This window comes from Canis lupus, chromosome 8 (assembly GCF_048164855.1).
Source record: "Canis lupus baileyi chromosome 8, mCanLup2.hap1, whole genome shotgun sequence".
Lineage (NCBI taxonomy): Eukaryota > Metazoa > Chordata > Mammalia > Carnivora > Canidae > Canis > Canis lupus.
The window spans coordinates 60,833,531-60,848,290 of NC_132845.1; the positions used below are offsets into that span (position 1 = coordinate 60,833,531).

The window sequence follows — 14,760 nt, forward strand, 5'->3', positions numbered from 1 at the left end:
TTATTTACCCATTCCAGAATTTTTAAAAAGGTTTTATTTAAATACTAGTGAGTTAAGATATAGTGTAATATTGCTTTCAGGATGTGATTAATCACTTCATAAAACACCCAGTGCTCATTACAAGACTCTCCTTAATATCCACCACTCATTTGGTCCATTGTCATCCTACCTCCCCTGGGGCAACCTTCGTTTGTTCTCTATAGTTGAAACTTCTATGGTTTGCCTCCCTCTCTTTTCTCTCCCTTCCCTTGTGTTCACCTGTTTTGTACCTTATTTCCATATAGGAATGAAATTACGTGGTGTTCATCTTTCTCTGATTACTGTATATTCGCTTAGCATAATACCCTCTAGTTCCATCCATGTTGTTGCAAATGCCAAGATCTCATTCTTTTTGAAGGCAGAGTAATATTCCATTGTATATTCATAGCACATCTTCTTTATCCATTGATTACTCAATGGACATTGGGGCTCTTTCCATAGTTAGGCTTTTGAATTCAATGCTGCTATAAACATCGGGGTGCATATATCTCTTTGAATCGGTATTTTTGGCCCTTTATGTAAATACCTAGTAGTGCAATTGCTGGATCATAGGGTTGTTCTTTTTTTAACGTTTCAAGGAATCTCCATAGTGTTCTCAGGAGTGGCTGCACCAGTTTGCATTCCCACCAACCATATAAGAGGATTCCCCTATCTGTGCATCATTGTCAGCATGTGCTGCTTCTTGTGTTGTTAATTCTAGCCATTCTGACAGGTGTGAGGTGATCCCTCAATGTAGTTTTCATTTGTATTTCCTTGAGGAGGAGTGATGATGAACATCGTTTCACGTGTCTGTTAGCCATCTTCATGTCTCCTTTGGGAAAATGTCTGTTCATGTCTTCTGCCCATTTCTTAACTGGATTATTAATTTTTTGGTTGTTGAGTTGGATAAGTCCTTCATAGACCCTGGTTACTAACTCCCTATCAGATATGGCATTGGGAGATATCCTCTCCCATTTTGTTGGGTATCTTTTTATCTTGTTGATTGTTTCCTTCAGTGTGTGGAAACTCTTCATCTTGGGATCCCTGGGTGGCGCAGCGGTTTGGCACCTGCCTTTGGCCCAGGGCGCGATCCTGGAGACCCAGGATCGAATCCCACGTCGGGCTCCCGGTGCATGGAGCCTGCTTCTCCCTCTGCCTATGTCTCTGCCTCTCTCTCTTTCTCTCTCTGTGACTATCATAAATAAATAAAAAAAAATTAAAAAAAAAGAAACTCTTCATCTTGATGCAGTCCCAAAAGTTCATTTTTGCTGTTGTCTCCTTGCCCCCAGAGACGTGTCTAGTAAGAAGTTGCCACGGCCAAGGTCATAGGGATTGCTGCTTGTGTTCTCCTCCAGGGTTTTGATGGTTTCCTGTCTCACATTTAGGTCTTTATTCCATTTTGAATGTATTTTTGTGTATGGTGTATGAAAGTGGTTCGGTTTCATTCTTCTGCATGTGACTGTCCAGTTTCCCCTCACCATTTGTTGAAGAGACTATCTTTGTTCCATTGGTTATTCTTTTCTGCTCTGTTGAAGATCAGTTGACCGTAGACTTGTGGGTCCATTTCTGAGCTTTGTATTCCATTTCACTGATCCACGTATCCATTTTTGTGCCAGTACCATGCTGTCTTGATGGCTACAGCTTTGTAATATAGCTTGAGGTCCCAAATGTGATGCCTCCAGCTTTGCATGTCTGTCTCAAGATTGCTTTGGCTATCCAGGGTCTTTGCTGGTTCCATACACATTTTAGGATTGTTTCTTGCAGCTCTGTGAAGAAAGCTGGTGGTATTTGGATAGGGATTGCATTGAATGTATAGACTACTTTGGGTGGTAATGACATTTTAACAACACTGTTAATCCAGTGCATGAGCATGGAATGGTTTTTTATTTCTTTGTGTCCTCTTCAATTTTTTTCATAAGTGTTGTATTTTTTGCAGAGTACAGATCTCTTACCTCTTTGGTTATGTGTATTCCTAGGTATCTTATGGAATTTTGTGGAATTGTAAATGGGTTCAATTTCTCAGTTTCTCTTTCTGCTGCTTCATGATTGCTGTATAGAAATGCAACAGATTTCTGTATATTGAATTTATATTCTGTGACTTTACTGAATTCGTGTATCAGTTCCAGGCATTTTTTGTAGGAGTCATTCAGGTTTCCTAGAGTATCATGTCCTCTTCAAAGAGTGGAAGTTTGACTTCTTTCTTATGACTTCGATGCCTTTTATTTCTTTTTTGTTGTTCGATTGCCCAGGCTAGGACCTTCAGTACTATGTTAAGCAAGAATGGTATGAGTAGACATCTGTATCCATTCTACAATTTTTGATCATTTGAGTTGTTCCCTGACTTTGGCCATTACTCTTCTTGAGCATGTATCTCGGTGCACCTATAGATAATATTTGGGAGGTATTTGCCATGTATGGAATTGCTTGATCTTGGGTCTGTATATCTTCAAATATAATCAGTAGAGACAAAACATTTGTACCTATTGTGCTTCCATCAGCAGTGTATTAGAGTTCCCGTGGGTTTCCATCTTCTGTACTGCTTGGCATTGCCACACTTTTATTTATTTTTATTGTTTTACTTTTTAAGATTTTTTTGGTAAATATTCCACTAATTTCTGAGAGAGAGAGAGAGAGAGGCAGAGACACTGGCAGAGGGAGGAGCAGGCTCCTCTTAAGGGGCAGGATGCAGGACTCTATCCCAAGACCCCAGGATCACACCCTGAGTGAATTCAGAGGCACACCTCTGAGCCACGCAGGCATCCCCATTGTCAGACTTTTAAATATTTGCTCATCTGGTGATATTTCCTTACAGTTTAATTTGCATTTCTTTCTTTCTTTTTAGATTTTATTTATTTATTTGACAGAGAGAGATAGCTAGAGGGATTCTGAAGGGGGGAGGCATAGTGAGGAGGGTGAGAGAAAAGCATGCACACTTGCTCTCTCTCTCTCTCTCTCTCTCTCATGCGCCCACGCCCACACATACACACTGAGCAGAGAGCTCCACCAGGGGCTTGATCCCGGAACCCTTGGATCATGACCTGAGCTGAAGGCAGACCCTTAATTGACTGAGCCAACCAGGGGCTCCTTAATTTGCATTTCCCTAATGAAGTTGAGCACCTTTTCATCTGTTTCCTGGTCATATTGATTTCCTCTACTAGGAAGTACCTGTGCAATCTTTTCCTTATCCTTCTATTGAGTTGTCCATAGTTTTACTTGCTTTGATTTTTTATTTAAAATCGAGTTAGTTAACATAAACTGTATTATTAGATTCAGGAGTAGAATTTAGTGATTCACTGGTTGCCTATAACACCAGTACTCATTCCATCAAGTGCCCTCCTTAATGCCCATCTCTCAATTACTCTATCCTGCCACCCACATACTTTTCTTAATTGCAAGAGTTCTTTAATATTCTGGTTACCAGTACTTTCCCAGTTATATGTGTTCAGATATATTTTCCCGCCCTATAGCTTATCTTTTCAGTCTCTTCATAGTGTCTTTTAATAAACCAAATGTGTTAATTTGATTGTGCTGGATTTTCACCAAAACTTTTCCTTTAGGTTTAGTTTTTTTATGTTCTGATCTTGTCTAAAAAATACTCCCCTATTCCAAGTTTATGAAGACATCCCCCTTTATTACCTTAAAAACTCAGTAAGTTTCCTTTTCACATGAAATCTTTAATCCAGTTGGAATTTAATTTAAAGTATGGAGCAAGGGGATCCCTGGTGGCGCAGCGGTTTAGCACCTGCCTTTCGCCCGGGGCGCGATCCTGGAGACCCAGGATCGAGTCCCACGTCAGGTTCCCGGTGCATGGAGCCTGCTTCTCCCTCTGCCTGTGTCTCTGCCTCTCTCTCTCTCTCTCTCTCTCTCTGTGACTATCATAAATAAATAAATATTTTTTTTAAAAAAAAGCTTTACAAAAATAAAGTATGGAGCGAGGTGGAAATCTAATGTTTTGTTTTTGTTTTTCTGTTTGCTTGACCTTATTTGCACGGGCCACTTTTCCTAGCACCATTTATTGAAACGTCTGTCCTTTCTCCCACTGCTCTACAATGCCACCACTGTTATACATCAGCCCATATATGCATGTCGGTAATGGGTTTTCATTCGTTTTCCTCCTCGGGAAGCAACCCCATCAGCGCCCACTGCGCTTGGCATGTGAGGCTGTGCCCACTGGGAATGAGGGCCTGAGGAGCAGCAGCTGTAGCATCAACCATCCCATCTTCCATGAGGGCACTAAGGTGAGTGCTTCCCCCAAATCCTCCTCACTCTCCTCCCTTGTCCTGACCCACTTCCTCCCTTACTCCCCCATGACCTGCCTGATCTCCATTCTTTCCTTCTCCTTCCCTCAGGGCATCTTCATAGTCACATTTGATGTTTCCTACAAGGCCACTCTGGGCAACAAGTTGCTCCTGAGGGCTAATGCAAGCAGGTGAGTCCATGTGTATCCCTCATCTCATGCCTCAGGCAGAGATTTCTCTCCTGGATTCCTTCCCAATGAGCTCCCCTCTCTCTGTCTCCAGTGAGAATAATAAGCCTTCAACCAGCAAGACCACCTCTCAGCTGGAGCTCCCAGTGAAATATGCTGTCTACATGGTGATCAGCAGGTGTGGACCTTTAACCTTTCTCTACGCCTAGTACCTCCTCTTGCAGCTCAGGCTGCTCTTTAAGGGTTAGGTATCTAGACTAAGCCCTCTAATTCCTCTCATGAGAATACTTGTGACCAGCCATATATTTATGGCACAATAACATATACCATATGTTTCTTGCTTCTCCTCTGATGAATTAGGACACATACACTTTGTTTCCCCGTGCTCTCCTCCCTCTCTTCTCCAAGGTGCAGGTTTACTCTATTATTAGGCCAATTCTGTTCTTGTGCGAAACATGAGCATGCTCACACAAAACTAACTAGATTAAGATCAAGGGTTTTATGAGAGCTCTGAAGTGGGGAATGTGGTTTGTCACCACACAGAGCAAAGAAAAGGTACGGTTTTCACAAAACTAAGGGGAGACCAGAGATGTGACAAACTGCTGAGAAAGTCTCTAAGAGTCCAAGGTTGTGGCAGGCCCCAGGAAAGTCAAGTGCAAGGCTGTTGTTCTCAGGTCTGAAGGTGGGTGGAGGAGCAGGGGCAGGCCAGCTTGCAAGCAGGGCAAGGAGCCTCACATACTTGGCTAACCTCCAAAGGTTTAGAGAGTTGGTCAGAAGCTCATAATATTGTCATAGGAAAGAATTTGCTACTGTTGTTTCTGCTGATGACAGTGTGATGTCACTGACAGTCACATCTGTTGGAAACTGTGGGAGCCTGTAGAGTTTCTGTATGGCTGGCCTTGCTTTTGTACACTAGATGCTGGTGATATGTGTAGTAACCCTCCTGGTTTGCTTGATTCCACTGAGACCTTAGATGTTAACTCTGGGAAGGCAGGGACTATGGCTTGTTAACTGTTGAATCTGCAGAGCCAAGCACGCAGCCAGGCATAGGGTAAATGTATACTGAAGGAAACTGGGGATGGATACATTAATGGTTGGATAGATGGATGAATGGATGGATGCATGGATTGAGGAAAAGCCACTGCAGCCTGGAACATTTATGTCTACCAGGGGTTTGTGTTCAGGCACCACCCTTCCTCATTTAGTTAACTTCCTCAGACTAGCCACATCTATTTTCTTCATTGCATCACAGAGGGACCATCACTGCATTTTTTCCTGAGTGATCCAACCATGATTCCCTCAAGCTGCCCTAGGCATATTTGTTCTGGTAGCAGCCTCTGCAAGCATTACCTGAGGCCAACCATATACCTAGTAGAGGAGAAAGCCATGTGAACACCTTTTTTCCCATGGGAAAGTGTTTAAATGTTATGAGAGGTAATGTTTAAGTTGGGCCTTTAGGTAAAAATTTCCAGAAGGGGAGTGGTAAGGATGTTCCAAGCAAGGAAAGAACTTGAACAGAGTGATGAGGATATGAAAGAGCCCAAAGTATCAAAGGACAAGCTAGCAGTTCTGGGTGACTGGGGCAAATGCCACAGGAGAGGAGCCTGTGGGGATCATAATTATTTCACTGGTCGTCATCTTTTGCGGGGCCCAGCAGAGCCCTTGGCAGCAGACTGGGGCACAGGTAAGGGTGGCTACAGGGCTACTGCTCACCAATAAGCCCTCTCTCTCTCTAGGCAGGAAGACTCTACCAAGTACTTCAACTTTTCAACTTCTGATGAGAAGAGCAAGAAAGAAGCTGAGCATCGGTATCGTGTGAGAGGCCAGGGAGCACGCATATCTTCCCTCCCATGGTGCTGCTAATGTGGGGAGCTGGTGGGAGAAAGGAAGAGGAGCCAAGGGTTAGGTTCAGGAGAGAAGTAGGATTGGGGCTGCTCCAGGGACCAGGATAATGTTCCCTTTCCATTGTCTGCAGGTGAATAATCTGAGTCAGCGAGATGTGGCCATCAGCATTAATGTCTGGGTTCCTATCCTGTTGAATGGTGTGGCTGTGTGGCATGTGGCTTTGCTGGACCACTCACAGGTGCCTGCTTGCCTACCTAACTCTCCAGAGTCTGACCCTACAGTGCCTCACACCCTCTCATCAGTGAAGTGTTTGATCATTCTGTGGTCATTTCTCTCTCACTAGAGTCTCACTTGTGTGTCGGAGAGGGAACCTCCTCAGGATCCTGACTTCCTGACCCAGATCCCAGGGAGTCTTGTATTGGTGAGAAAGACCCTGGATTTCCATTGGGGGATACAGGGCAATGCACTTGCTAGGATGGAGATCTATCTATCTATCTATCTATCTATCTATCTATCTATCTATCTATCATCTATCTATGTTTTATAATTGTTCATCTCTTCCTCACCCCAAACCTGACAGACTTCATTTTCTCCTGTGTTTCTTGCCTCAACTTCCTTCCCCTCCTGTCCCCAGAACTGCTCCATTGCTGACTGCCTGAAGATCCACTGTGACCTCCCCTCCTTTGGCATCCAGGAGGAACTTGAGTTCACCCTGAAGGGCAACCTCAACTTTGGCTGGGTCAGCCAGGTGTGTAGGCCCAACAGCAGAGTCCCTCTCTTGGATTTGAGTGGTACAGATACATCTGTGCCCATCCTTAAGCCAAGAGTTTATTTGATCTCTGAGCCCTTTCCCAGATCTACTTCTGCAGCTATGTCTGTGTGTATTGCAGACATTGCAGAAGAAGGTATTGGTCGTGAGTGTGGCTGAAATCACGTTCAACAGATCTGTGTATTCTCAGCTTCCAGGACAAGAGGCATTCTTGAGAGCTCAGGTAGTGACTATGTGGTAGGCAGCAGCCAGGCTGATAAGAGGGTTCCTAATGCTAAATCTGTGGTGCTGTGTGGGAGGTTCAGAAGCCCAGATGGAGGAAGGATGAACGTCCATCAGCAGGAGAGTTGTTCCCAAGCCCATGGGTATTATCGTATCTCACACCTTGAAGAAAGGGAAGGAGGGGATGGAGTTTAAGGTTGAGGAACCTAGGAAGAGTCTGGGACAGCAAGAATTCTGATACTTTCTGATGAGGTCACCTCCACTCCAGATGGAGACGGTGCTGGAGAAGTATGAGGTCTACAACCCCATCCCCATTATTGCCGGAAGCTCTGTGGGAGGACTGCTGCTGTTGGCCCTCATCACAGCAATTCTGTACAAAGTAAGTGTTTTCAGCCCACTCTCAATACCACCAGGCTCTAACCCAAACCCTTCCAGAGACCGGATGGTATAGTGGGGAGAAATCAGACAATGGATTCAAGCAGACCAGTTCGCATATTTTGACTCTGTCCTACTTATTCTTTAATATCAAGAAAGTTGCTCAACTTCTCTGAGATTGTTTCCTCATTTGGAAATGATAATAATGCTTCAGAGTAGCTGAAGTGAGACATATATGAAGCCAGGATGTATGTGTAGGCCTAGTATTTATTTTCGGTTTTCTACTATAACTTTTATGCATAACTGTTGTGCTTGCATACAGTAGATAATACACGATTGCTGTTTTTCAATGAAGTGTTCTGGAACATAAATACAAGTCAGCTTATTTCCCTTCTCTTATTCTCTCTCAGCTTCTTCCTACTCCCAACTTTCTTCCCTGCCCTCTTACCCAGCTCTTCTGATTTACTTCCCTTCACAGCTTGGCTTCTTCAAACGTCAGTACAAAGAAATGCTGGATAACAAACCGGAAGACACTGCCACATGCAGTGGGGAGGATGTTAACTGTGATGCCCCCAATTTGCCCTTGTCCTAATAATTTACTTTTCTATTTGTCCCTACCCCCATGGACTGGTCTTGCCTTTGCCTACAAATCTACTTCCATGGGAATAATTTCTGTATAGATCTGGACTGGTCTGAACAACTTACTAGGTGCTAAGCCAACTTCTCAAGGCATTGAAAGGTTTTTATATTTCAACATATTTGTCAGTTCTTCAGTAATGACTCATTTTTTACAGGAGGAAACATGATGCAAGCATGAATTTTCACACACACACACACACACACACAAAGAATTGCCACATTAAATGAGAATGTTTATAACACATTATTCTTGTATGAAAGGGCTTTAATTCAGGTACCTGAGTCCTGTTCTAGGAAGAGTTAGGAGAACTTGCTTGTGGGCCTAGAAAACATCCTTTCACTTTTTTAGGAGACTGAGGCCTGATCAGATGAAAAGATCATCTTTTCTTGATGGTGCTATGAGTAGTATCAGGAGAGAAGCCAAAGGAAGAAGTGTATGTGTGTGTTGCTCATGGGTTTCAGCACAGGCTTTAGGCTCCTTGGTAATGGCAAATGAACAGGGGTGTGAAATGCCCTGAACTTGTTTGAACCAATATCCCCATTGAATGAGGTCCCCAAAGACTGGGAGAGTCAGGCTTCCAAAAAGGAGCATCTGATATCCCAAATCAACAGAAGACCCATTAAGAGTGGTCATAGAGGATGGCTGAAATATTCTAAATCCACAATTAGGTCATGAAGCCTCACACATAGGGCTGTAGGCCCTCTATTAGAAATCAAGGTTGTCTCCAGAAAGCCAGAATTCACAGATACTGTCAGTGCATGTCAGGCAAAAAGTGGTATTTCAGGGTCTGTAGCTCTGAGTTTCCAGGGGCTCTCTAAGGAGGGGCCTCATTTAAGCCATTTAATCTTTGAGAATCTCAATTCCTCCTCTAGAGAAGGGGATCCAAAATTATATTGCTCCCAGAGTTACTGTGAGGATTCAGGGTTATGTGAAAGACCTTTACAATCTAGAGCCCTAATTACTAATAGGTGAGAGAAAAGGAGTGGGGAGGGAATCTCCTATGTAGTCCTCAAGGATGCTCCCTGGAGCACCTCCCAAATCAGGACCTTGGGAAGAGCAAGTGGAGCACAGGCTGTACTGTGCACCTGTGCCCAGGAGAGCTCCTCAGATGCCCCCCAACCCCATTCCCAACCTGCGGTCCCCAGGGAGCCAGCAGACACACAGTTTCCACACCTTTATTGCCTGGGAGCATCTGCCTGGACCTCAGGGCTGTTCGTAGCCAGTGGGCAGAGGGTTGACACGGGGATTGTGGAATAGAGTGCGGTTGCCATCTCCCCAGGAGTAGGGCTGTGAAAAGAGGGAGAGCAGATTGTCAGTGCAGTCCAGGCCTGGGGACCCTCTGGCACCCTTTGCCTACCTGACCCTTGCTCCCATCCTGCAGGTAGAGGCCTCAGGCCAGCGTACCTTGGTGCGGATACGGAGGTGGTGGTAGGGGATAAACTTGGGGCGTTCGTGGTGGCCTGCGTGCAGCCAGGAGTTGAGGGTGCAGAGGGCCACACTCGGGAGTGCCAGGACGAAGGTCAGGAGGCGCCAGGTGCTGGCTGCAGAAGGGGGAGAAAGGGGGAAGCAGAGATGAGAGAGAAGTGGGGAAGCCAGGGCCTCTGAAGATCAGAGTGGGAGGGTTGGTCAGTGAGGGTGTCCTCAGGACTTTGGAAGGCCACAGAGGCGGGAGAGGGGTACAGGTATGCCACTCACCTCCTGCCCCTCCGTGGTCTCCCTTTGCTGAACTTGCCAAGCCCCGACTCAAGGACCTCAGAGGCAGAGCCATTGTAGTGGGTGAGAGAAGCTGGAAAACAGTGTGCTGTCCTTTCACTCTCCTTCACCAAGGCCTAAATTCCCCTCCCCTCTTTTTGGGCCAATCACCTGTTGAGTCTGTAACATGGGTGGCTATTTTTAGGGGGTTTCTATATTTAAAACGAGGCCTTACTGGCATGAGGTCCTCCTTCTCTCCAGACAGCTGCCATTTGGTACCTGTTATTTTGGTACAGGACACTTAAAAAACAATATGTCATTCTTTTTATAGTTGCAGGGATATTTCCTTCAATACTCTATTCCCAGTGGCTGGCATACAGGTCTTTAATAAATATTTGTAGAATAAATTAAGTATCCCTTTGAATCTCAGTTTTTTCATTGGTAAAATGTGTAATAATTTGTACCTTAAATGAAGTTTATGAAATTTAAGTAAAGTAACATAGGGACATGCCAGTTTAATGTCTGGCATGAAACAGTAGCTCAGAATATGAATTAGTCATCGTTCTTTGCAAAGAACAGAACTCACTCTAACTGGTTTTAAAAAGATAAGCAATTGAAACCCTTAGGTAGCTCACAGTGTCCCTGGTGTAGCCAGAGAGGCCAACAATCTGTACAGCCAGAAACAAGCTGTTCTGTGAGCTAGCTCCAGTGAGATAGCACCACAATTTGCAGTGCTGGACTCTGAATGCCCAAAACCTCACCCATGGTGTTCTGGAAAGCCAGATTCTTCTACTCTAACATCCTCTGGAAAGTGGATTCTTCATGAAGTTTGCATTCTTGAGTTGATGTCTTCTGAATCAGAGAACCAGTGGGTCCCAGTTGACAATAGCTAGGTCATAGCCTATGCTCTAGCTTCAAGAAAACCTGGCCTTCTGTCTTAAGGAGGCAGGAAAAATCCCCAAATACAAGAAGAGTACCGATATCAGAGATACTGGGTAGCCACAGACTTGGCAAGTGTCTACTGCTAAATATGTTATTCCAATCTGAAAAAATCTGAGTACTTAAAGGAAAAAGAAGAAAGCCTACGCAGGCCTGCATAAGCCCTGTATCAAAGCAGGTCACTAGAAAGCTACAGGATAGGGCGGGGTTAATTTCTGCCCGGTTTACTGTTCTGTTCTCAGCACTAGCAAGAACCTGGCATGAAGTAGTTGTTCTAAAAATATGTTTTTATTGACATTAGTTACCATGTTACATTAGTTAGCCCTATATACATGCCTTTGCAGAACTATAATCCAACAGGATGTCTCCAGCTTTGATCAGGACTGATGTACCTAATATGAATTTAATACATAAAAGAAAAATAAATTTTTGTACTTAATCTGAATAAATAAAAGAAAAATGAGAAAGGTGCATTTTCAGGAAGGGGCTCCATATCTATTCCTCCTGTTTGAAACTGAACACTAGCTTCTACTTAACTTTCTGAGGCTTTATTTTAAGTAACTTTATTGAACAGTCAAATGTTATTGGTGCTTCTAAATTCTTGAGCCCTCATTGAGCTATAATGGAATTCTTCCTATGATTGCTTTTTCCCAGTTGGGAGTTTGGACTTGCTGCTGAGAAGATGGGTCTTATTCCAGTTCAAGTTACTTGGCATCATCCTCCACATACAGTCCCCTCAGCTTATGATTATGGCTTTTGGAGAAAGCAAATGACCAAGGATGTTTTTACTTGAAAACATTCTAGGCTCTCCTCCCTCCACTCAGAGTTTTGCTGGTTATTGCCAAACAATTGCCTGGGGATTCCCATCCCTGTCTCAGCTTGGAAGTTTCCATGAAGAATTTTTCTTGTTGGTACTTGGTGAATGCCCTGAGAGATGCTACTATCCTCTGCTACTGTTGCCCCCATGTGGCGCACCTGCCCAGTACTCAGTCTTGTATTTAGGTAGTCTACGCTTTCCTAGCTGATCTGCGTAGAGGCAGTGTAGAGCACCTCCTTCAATCTTTGTATCCTTCAATCATTGTTTCATAAGGTCTCTCTCATGCAATTTATTTATTGGGCTGCTTCCAAAGCTTCTAGTTTCTAGAGGTTTAGGTTTTTCTTTGCTTTAGGCAAGGAGGAGAACAAACTTACCAGTTGTTAAGTAAACCCCATTGATGTGCTATCCATCAATCCATCAATCACCAGGGAAATACAAATTCAAAACCGTGATGAGTATCCTTACATACCCATGAGAATGCCTAAAATAACGGACTGACAATACCAAGTGTTGCCAAGGATGTGGAATAATTGGAACCCTCCTACATTGCTGGTGAAATGTGAGTGGTCCAGCCACTTTGGGAAACAGTTCGACAGTTTGTTAACAGTAAATTAAATGCATACTTACTGTATGAGCCAGCAATTCTACTCTGAGGTATTTACCCAAGAAAAATGAAAGCATGTCCACACAGAGGCTTTATTACAAATCTGCACAGCAGCTTTATTTATAAAGGTAAAAAATGGAAACCATCCAAATCCCTGTCGACAGATGAAGGAATAAACAAATTGTGGGGTACCCATATAATGGAATTCTTCTCAGCAAAATAGATGAATCTCGAATTATGTCAGACCAGAGAAGCCAGACATAAGAGTACATATTGTATGATTCCATTTTTTTAAAGATTTTATTTATTTATTCATGAGAGACATACACAGAGAGAGGCAGAGACACAGGCAGAGAGAGAAGCAAGTTTCACGCAAGGATGCTGATTCGAGACTCGATCCCGGGACTCCAGGATCATGCTCTGTGCCGAAGGCAGGCACTCAATCGCTGAGCCACCCAAGCGTCCCTGTGTGATCCCATTTATATGAAATTCTACAACAGGCAAAACTAATTTATAGGAGCAGAAAACAGACCAACAGTTATCTGGAACTAAGTGGGGTAGGGAGAGGCTGACTGGAAGGGGTGATAGAACTTTCTGTATCTTGATTGTGATGGTTACATTAGTGTATACATTAATGAAAGATCAGACTACACTTAAAATGGGTGCATTTTATTATCCGTAACTTCAATAAAGCTGTCAGTCCAAATATGCTAAGGTTTTTCTGAGGTGTAGAGCGTGGACAGGAGTCTGATTGCCAATTCGTTAAAGATTTTATTATAAATAACTTTAAATAGCTAGCACTTATAGAATACTTACTATATGCCAGGTGCTATTCTAAAAGTTTCCACATACGGACGCCTGAGTGGCTCAGCAGTTGAGTGTGCCTTTGGCTCAGGGCATGATCCCAGGATCCGGGATCGAGTCTCATGTCGGGCTCCCAGCATGGAGCCTGATTCTCCCTTTGCCTGTGTCTCTACCTCTCTCTCTCTCTCTCTGTGTCTCTCATGAATGAATGAATGAATAAATAAATAAATCTTTTTTAAAAAAGTTCCCACATATAGATTAAATCTCCCAACAACTCTCTAACAAAAGGACTATTACCCCATCTTATAGATGAAGAAACCGAGCCACTGAAAAGTCTTAATCTTGCCAAAGGCCATCCATTTACTAAGTGGCAGAACCAGGACCCAAATAATCTGGCTTGAGAGCTTTCTCCAAATTTCCATGCTACCATGCCTTTCACTGGGACAATTTTGAGAAAGAAATTCCCTTTTCTCCATAATCTGACCTTCTCTAAGAAAAATCCGTTCACATTTGCAAGTTTCTTCAGGCTTTGCCGACATGCCTACATATTTAAATACTCTATATAATCACTGTTTAGCTACTGAGCAAGGGGAAGTTACTCCAAGCAAAAGATGAATCTAATTCTCTTTCTAAAAAGAAGATTCTTTTTTCACTTATGAATGTTTTCTGGTTTATTCATATCTTCATTATGATATTCTTACACTATTTATTTTTAGACATGTATTTATTTGAGAGTGTGTGTGCACTTGAATAGAGGAGGGGCAGAGAGAGAGGGAGATAAATCCTCAAGCAGACTCCCCACTGAGCACAGGGCCTGACCTGGGCCTGGATCCCAGGTTACTGAGATCAAGACTTGAGCTGAAATCAAGAGCCAGAGGCTTAACGGACTGAGCCACCCAGGTGCCCCTGAATGCTAGCTATTTAAATTAAATTCTTTTGTTTTGGGATCCCTGGGTGGCGCAGCGGTCTGTTGCCTGCCTTTGGCCCAGGGCGCGATCCTGGAGACCCAGGATCGAATCCCACGTCGGGCTCCCGGCGCATGGAGCCTGCTTCTCCCTCTGCCTATGTCTCTGCCTCTCTCTCTCTCTCTCTGTGTGTGACTATCATAAATAAAAATTTAAAAAAATTCTTTTGTTTTATTCATTTCCTTTATTATTAAATATATCATTTTATAGATAATGCTATAATAAGCATTTTCATGCCATGCACAGAGCTTATTTTTTCCCTGTTAAATCTCTTGTGAGGAATCATCCCCAGGAGTGCAGCTACTGCCCGATACCAGAAAGGGCCTCCAGCCACCATAAAGCAGGAGCTCTTCTAACTCTATGAATGGTTGCAGTTCAATTTGCTAGTGCCTGACACTGAGCCAGCCACAATGACCCCAGCCTACTCATGGTCTCGAGGGTTCTAGAAAGACTACAATAGTTCTGGCGATTCTCTTTTGGGAGTCAGCTAATATATGTTAGTGCAATCAGCCCTTATGACTTAAAAGTGCCACAGCCTGCCAAAAACTTCCATCTAGGTAACCACCATAGTCTGTCACTGTTTCTGTGACTGTCACAACTGTCTCCTCCTATATTCCCTGTCACTAATCTAGCCCAGGCTTTCT

The 14,760-nt window shown here is 43.7% G+C and overlaps 2 protein-coding genes across 4 annotated transcripts in view; one reads left to right on the top strand and one right to left on the bottom strand.

Annotated features, from left to right (window-relative positions):
- LOC140638754 (integrin alpha-D-like) overlaps nt 1-12,437 on the top strand; it is a 29,245-nt gene extending 16,808 nt beyond the window's left edge. For 2 of the 3 annotated variants that reach the window (XM_072836607.1, XM_072836609.1), the window contains 10 exons: nt 4,143-4,256; nt 4,368-4,447; nt 4,539-4,622; nt 6,181-6,259; nt 6,420-6,527; nt 6,633-6,710; nt 6,924-7,037; nt 7,180-7,281; nt 7,549-7,659; nt 8,134-8,409. In XM_072836607.1, the coding sequence (XP_072692708.1) occupies nt 4,143-4,256; nt 4,368-4,447; nt 4,539-4,622; nt 6,181-6,259; nt 6,420-6,527; nt 6,633-6,710; nt 6,924-7,037; nt 7,180-7,281; nt 7,549-7,659; nt 8,134-8,247 (984 nt within the window). In that variant the 3' untranslated portion in view covers nt 8,248-8,409. Of the gene's footprint in view, nt 1-4,142; nt 4,257-4,367; nt 4,448-4,538; nt 4,623-6,180; nt 6,260-6,419; nt 6,528-6,632; nt 6,711-6,923; nt 7,038-7,179; nt 7,282-7,548; nt 7,660-8,133; nt 8,410-11,580 lie in introns of those variants that run through there. The other variant, XM_072836608.1, reaches the window with a different exon arrangement.
- On the bottom strand, nt 9,455-10,259 carry COX6A2 (cytochrome c oxidase subunit 6A2). Its single transcript, XM_072836610.1, has 3 exons — nt 9,991-10,259; nt 9,700-9,836; nt 9,455-9,582 (listed from the first exon to the last, which is right to left on the bottom strand). The coding sequence occupies exons 1-3, from the start codon at nt 10,061-10,063 to the stop codon at nt 9,499-9,501; spliced, it is 294 nt and encodes a 97-aa protein (XP_072692711.1). The 5' UTR covers nt 10,064-10,259; the 3' UTR covers nt 9,455-9,498.
- Nucleotides 12,438-14,760: the final 2,323 nt, after the last annotated feature.